Source organism: Mauremys mutica, chromosome 12, assembly GCF_020497125.1.
Source record: "Mauremys mutica isolate MM-2020 ecotype Southern chromosome 12, ASM2049712v1, whole genome shotgun sequence".
NCBI classification, from domain to species: domain Eukaryota; kingdom Metazoa; phylum Chordata; order Testudines; family Geoemydidae; genus Mauremys; species Mauremys mutica.
Genome location: NC_059083.1, coordinates 60993587 through 60999586, shown reverse-complemented (window position 1 = coordinate 60999586; position 6000 = coordinate 60993587). Strand labels below are relative to the sequence as shown.

General features: G+C 47.6%; 1 protein-coding gene across 3 annotated transcripts in view; it reads left to right on the top strand.

The window, feature by feature from the left end:
* Positions 1 to 2771: 2771 nt before the first annotated feature.
* STX8 (syntaxin 8) overlaps positions 2772 to 6000 on the top strand; it is a 162256-nt gene continuing 159027 nt past the window's right edge. For all 3 annotated transcript variants that reach the window (XM_044983249.1, XM_044983248.1, XM_044983247.1), the window contains exon 1: positions 2772 to 2906. In XM_044983249.1, the coding sequence (XP_044839184.1) occupies positions 2890 to 2906 (17 nt within the window). In that variant the 5' untranslated portion in view covers positions 2772 to 2889. The remainder of the gene's footprint in view (positions 2907 to 6000) is intronic.

Below are 6000 nucleotides of genomic sequence, written 5' to 3'. Positions count from 1 at the left end.
ATGGTTATACTCTTTCACAGTGAAAAGCACTATTCACCTTACATAGCACATGTGATTTCCCTACAAGGTCGCATTTTTCATCTTAATAGTGACTGCTTGCATCTCTGGGGTTACAGATCTCAGACACAGGTCCAGGCATCAGGATTCAGCTTGCATGCGGCCATGGTAAGCCACTGTCTCAGTGATTTACCCCTCCCCCCCAGCGCATGGCTAATACCACGCTAGCTCCCTGCTAATCAACAACCTTCCCCCTCCCCCCACCCACTGCTTGTCCGGTAGCTTGGGGAAGATCGCCTCGCCGGTGACCAAACAGAAAAGATCATCGGCATTTCACTCCTCCCCTCCCCCCGCTTCGCTACGTGCAGGAAAGTGTTTTTTTTAAGCTGCTGCATTCCACGAACCCAGTAGAAAAATGGCCACCCCCCTTACTTAAATTCCTGATTTTTAACCAGGTTATCCTGAACGATATCACTTTGCTGAGGATAACAGAACAAGATAAAGAGCGGATGCTTCTTGAATGCCAGCAGTCACCGGGACCATACGCTGCGATGCTTTGCCACGCAATGATACCTGATTACTCGCTACATGCATGGCATGGTAAAGTGTCCTACCATGGTGGGCGGAACAAGGATGCCTTGCCCAGAAACCTTCTGCAAAGGCTTCTGGAGTACCTACAGGAGCGCTTCATCGAGATGTCCCTGGAGGATTTCCTCTCAATCCCCGGACATGTTAACAAACTTTTCTAAGTAACTATACTGTCTGCGAATGCATCCCAAGTCCTCTGGGCAAATCAATCATTAAAAAAGGCTTGCTTAAAAAACACTGTTTGCTATTTGCAAAGGTACACTCACCAGAGCTCCCTTCCAGGGCGTCATTCTCTGGAATAGTTGCTTGTGAGGGCTGGGAGCAGGGTAATTCCGTCAGGGTGATAAAAAGCTCCTGGCTGCTGGGGTTCACGGAGTGCTGTGTGCTCTCTGCGAGGTCTTCCTCTTCTTCTTCCTCTTCATCTTCCCCGTCTGCATAATCCTCAGACATGGCAGAGATTACAACCCCCACCTCGGAATCCACGGTCAGGGGTGGGGTACTTGTGGCGCAGCCCCCTAAAATTGCATGCAGCTCATCATAGAAGCGGCATGTTTTTCGACCTGCCCCGGACCTTCCGTTTGCTTCTTTGGTTTTCTGGTAGGCTTGTCTGAGCTCCTTAACTTTCACTCTGCACTGCACGGAGTCCCTGCTGTGGCCTTTATCCGTCATAGCCTTAGAAATTCTTTCAAATACTTTTTCATTTCGTCTTTTGGAACGCAGTTCTGTTAGCACTGAATCCTCTCCCCATATAGCGATCAGATCCATTACCTCCCGAGCGGTCCATGCTGGGGCTCTTTTTCGATTCTCAGGAGACTGCATTGTTAACTGTGCTGATGAGCTGTGCGTGGTCACCTGTGCTGATGAGATGAGATCTCCACGCTGGGGAAGCAGGAAATGAATTTCAAAAGTTCGCGGGGCTTTTCCTGTCTACCTGGCCAGTGCATCCGAGTTGAGAATGCTGTCCAGAGCGGTCAGTGGTGCACTGTGGGATAGCTCCCGGAGGCCAATACCGTCGATTGCGGCCACACTAACCCTATTCCGATATGTTAATACCGATATTAGCGCTACTCCTCTCGTCGGGCAGGAGTACAGAAACCGATTTAAAGAGCCATTAAAATCGATATAAGGTGCCTCCTAGTGTGGACGGTTGTGGCGTTAAATCGGTTTTAGGCTCCTAAAACCGATTTAAACGCCTAGTGTAGACCAGGCCTAAGTTACTGGATCCCCTCGGGAGTAAGAGTCACCAGGCTGCAGCAGCCAGCTGTGGGAGCCTGCAGGATGGGTCAGAACAGGGATAGGAAGAGGCGTGAGGGTGGACACTAAGACCCGGGAGTGCCCCAAATTTTCAGGTGTTCTAGGCAGCCTCCTATGCTGCGTATGCTTAAGGACAGCCCTAGCTAGATGACACAGTGCCCAGTGGGGTTGTCCAGTCTAGTCCTTTCACCATTGCTACAACCAAGGAAGCTGACTGAGTGAAGCGACAGAGGGAAATCCTAGTAGAGGCAGCCTGTAATGGATTGTTAAACTGTATTGCACTATTTGGCTAGTAGATGGCGCCATGTGTAAAAACACCTGGCGTAAAGGCACCTCAGCCATACCTGGCAGAGCCTTAAGGGATCTTATGCTGAACGCAGCTAGCTGGGGTGGATTAGCGAGTCCTGGGTCAGGCAGCCCAGATCTGGGACAGAAGAATGTGACACCTAACAGCAGGCGCTAGGCCACCTGCCCCTCTGTGTTTCATGACAGTAAAGAAGGAGAGTAGGCTGCAGGCGCCAGGTGGTAAGCCGCCCCCCGCCCACCCCGGCACGTGGTGTCTATAGGGGGGTGCACATGCCTCTGGGTTAAACAGGCACCAGGTAGCTGGAGGCAGACATGTACAGAAGAGACACAGTGCAGTTGTGTGGGTGCAGCAAGGTGGCTGCACGGGTACGCCTGATGTGCACTAACACTGCCCCTTCACTGTGTGATCTGCCCCCCCATCGGGGGGTTGTGTGATCTGCCCTCCCAGTGCAGCCCCCGCGGCGGGTTTGTGACTTGCGCCCCTACCCAGTGCAGCCTCCGGGGAGTTGTGTGACCTGCTTCTCCCATCCCCCCGCCCCCGCTGCAGGGTGCCTGAGGGGCGGGGCTTGCCTGATGACCCCGCCTCTCGGGCAGGACCCGGATGTAGATCGCCCTCCTCCCCTATCCTTTCTGAGCCTCTGCGCGCGCCGTAGTCAACTGACCTAGCCCGGAAGTGTCCGGAGCCGGGCTCCGAACTCAGCAGCCCCGAGCGGTGCCAGAGAGGGGGAGGGCCCGGGCGCAGCGATGGCTCCGGACCCCTGGTGAGCGGGTGGGGGGCGACGGCGCCTGCGCTCTGTGTGCGACTCCTTCAGCCCCCCCTCCCCGCCGCGAAGCGGGGCCAAGCCCCCAGCTCAGGGCAGAGCCCCGGGGGGGGGGGAACAGCCTCCCATCTGCCCCCCCCCCCGACGGGCCCTGCGGTGCCTTACGGGGCAGGACCGGCTTTCCGCCCGTCCCCCATCACCCCTCCCAGGATTGGTGTCCGTGACACTGACCCTGCTCCGCTTTTCAGCCCCCCCCACCACCGGATCTAGCACCCAGTCTGCGCTGCCTGCATGTTCAGGGGGTTATGGACAGAGTGTGTGTGTGTGTGTGTGTTATTGCGCGGGCCCCGTTGCAGAGCAGGATCCCCTGTGCTAGGTGCTATACAAACCCAGAACAAATGGGCCTTTCCTGCCCAAAGAGCTGCCTATCTAAGTCAGGGCTGTTTGGTTAGTGCACGGGAAGCGAATGGCTAGTAAGAATGAGGGTCACAGTGAACATTATACCTTTTCACTTAGCCACATTGTGGGCCAGATTTTTAAAAGAACTCATCCTATTGGAGGAAGGTTGGGGGCTGATCTCTTCTGAAAACCGGGCCCGCAATGTGCTCAAGGAAAATTGAAGCTAGCTGACCCTCCTAACAACCTCTCCCAGGCATTTGGGTCCACTGTGACATTTACTTAATAAACTTGGATCCCGATTGACACTTCAGTTCATAAGCAAAAGCTTAGTGTAAAATACTGAAACAAATCTATGGCCTTAGCATTGTTCAGTTGACTTGGTTGGATGGGTATCGTGTATATTTCTGTGGGTGGTGAAAGATTAAAAGCAGATGTAAAAATGTTTGTTATAAATATATGTAATAAAACTTTGGAAGATTAAGTACAAATATTAGTTCATAATTCCTATACAGCAGTTTCCTCTTTAAACAACTTTACAAAAAAAATAAAACCACTCAATACCTTGGTGATGGGTGTGTTACAAATACCTACTTCACTGTTGTGTGATAGGTAGGTAACTATTATGCCCATTTTACTTTATTATAGGTAAAGCTCACTGCATTTCACTTTGCCTTACTTGCTTATTGGACTATCAGATAATGGTCTCTCTGTATATGCAATTTTTATTTAAGTTGCTCTCTTTAGGAACTCTGTTTAGTTAAAATCTATATATCTAGGTTGTCTTGGTTAATGAAGAATTAAAGGCGGGTACTGTAATTAATGCAAATCAACATGGGTTTATGGAAAATAGATCTTGTCAAATGAACTTGATATCTTTTTGAATGAGGTTACAGGTTTGACTGATAAAGGTAATAGACTTATGTAAGGTATTTGGCTAGGAATGGATTAAAAACTGGTAGGTCTTAAAATGTAACTGTAAATGGGGAATAATCAGCAAGTGGATGTTTCTCCAATGGGGTCCCTCAGGGATCGGTTCTTAGCCCTACTCTATTTAACATCTTTATCAATGACCTGGAAGGAAACATAAAGTCATCACTTATAAAGTTTGCAGATGGCACAGAAATTGTATGAGTGGTAAATAAGGAAGAGGACAGATTGCTGATTCAGGACTACCTGCATCCCTTGGTAAACTGGGTGCAGGCAAACAGTATACTCTTCAGCTAAATGTATACACTTAGGCACAAAGAATGCAGGCAATACTTAAGGATAAGGACTCAGTCCTGGGAAGCAGGGACTCTGAAAAAGATTTGGGAATAGTAATGGATAATCAGCTGAACTTGAGCTCCCAGTGTGACACTGTAGCCAAATAGAGCTAAAGGAATCCTGGGATATATAAACAAGGGAGTCTCAAGTAGGAGTAGAGAAGTTACCTTCCCTCTATATTTGGCACTGGTGCAACCACTGCTGGAGTACTGTGTCCAGTTGTGTGGCTCACAATTTAGGAAGGATGTTGATAAATTGGAGAGGGTTCTGAAAAGAGCCATGAGAATGATTAAAGGATTAGAAAATCTGCCTTATAGTGATAGACACAAGGAGCTCAGTCTAGTTAGTTTAACAAAGAGAAGGTTAAGGTGTGGCTTGATTGCAGTCTGTAAATATCTATGTGGGGAACAAATATTTAATAATGGGCTCTTCAGTCTAGCAGAGAAAAGTCTAACATGATCCATTGGCTGGAATTTGAAGCTAGACATTTTAAAATAAAGTTTACATTTTTGACAGTGAGTGTAATTAACCATTTGAACAATTTACCAAGGGGTGTGGTGTATTCTCTGTAACTGACCATTTTAAAATGAAGACTAGATGTTTTTCTAAAATATATGCCTTAGGAATTATTTTGGGGAAATTCTATCACTAGTGTAACAGAGGATCTCTCATGATCATAGCCTTGGAATCTATGAATCTGTTAATGAAAATTAGTAGATTTTTGGCATTTAATATTGCGTGCGTCTTATAATTGTGCTGTAGGTACATGGCTATAACTTAATTTATTTTTGCTTTTTTGGCACCCACATTGCATCTATTTAGTCTTGTCTATTGGATTAGTCTTAAACTATTTCTCAGTTACTTTTTATAAACTTAGTATATTTAGATCAGTATGCAAATATATTGGTATTACTACATTTTATTATTGAACTTCTAGATATAAGGGTACTGTGGTGGGGTTCCTGGGGTGCAGCCTGGTCTCACCAACCTGAGTTATCCCTCTCATGCTGTGATGCTGTTGTTAAGCCACACCAAACCTCTGGCAGGTACTGCACTTACATAGACATCCATAGGCAGGGACACGCCCAGCTGAGTTACATGAATGATTTGCCAGCCACTCATGAACCAATAATAGAGAGGCTCCAGCCAGTTCCCCCCAGCTCTCCAGCCTTGCACCCCGAACTGTACCATCTTGCCCTAGTCAGAAGCCTGGTCAGAAGTTCATTACTGAGTCCACCCATCCATCAAAGTGGAGAGGACACCAGCCTTTGTAAACTGAGCTGAGATTTCCCAGAGCACTTCAGCCAAAACATATTGTTTTAGGTAAAATATAAAACAGATTTATCAAGTACAGAAAGATCGATTTTAAGTGACTATAAGTAACTAATATAAAGATCAAAGTTGGTTACTTAAGAAGTAAAAATAAATTCAC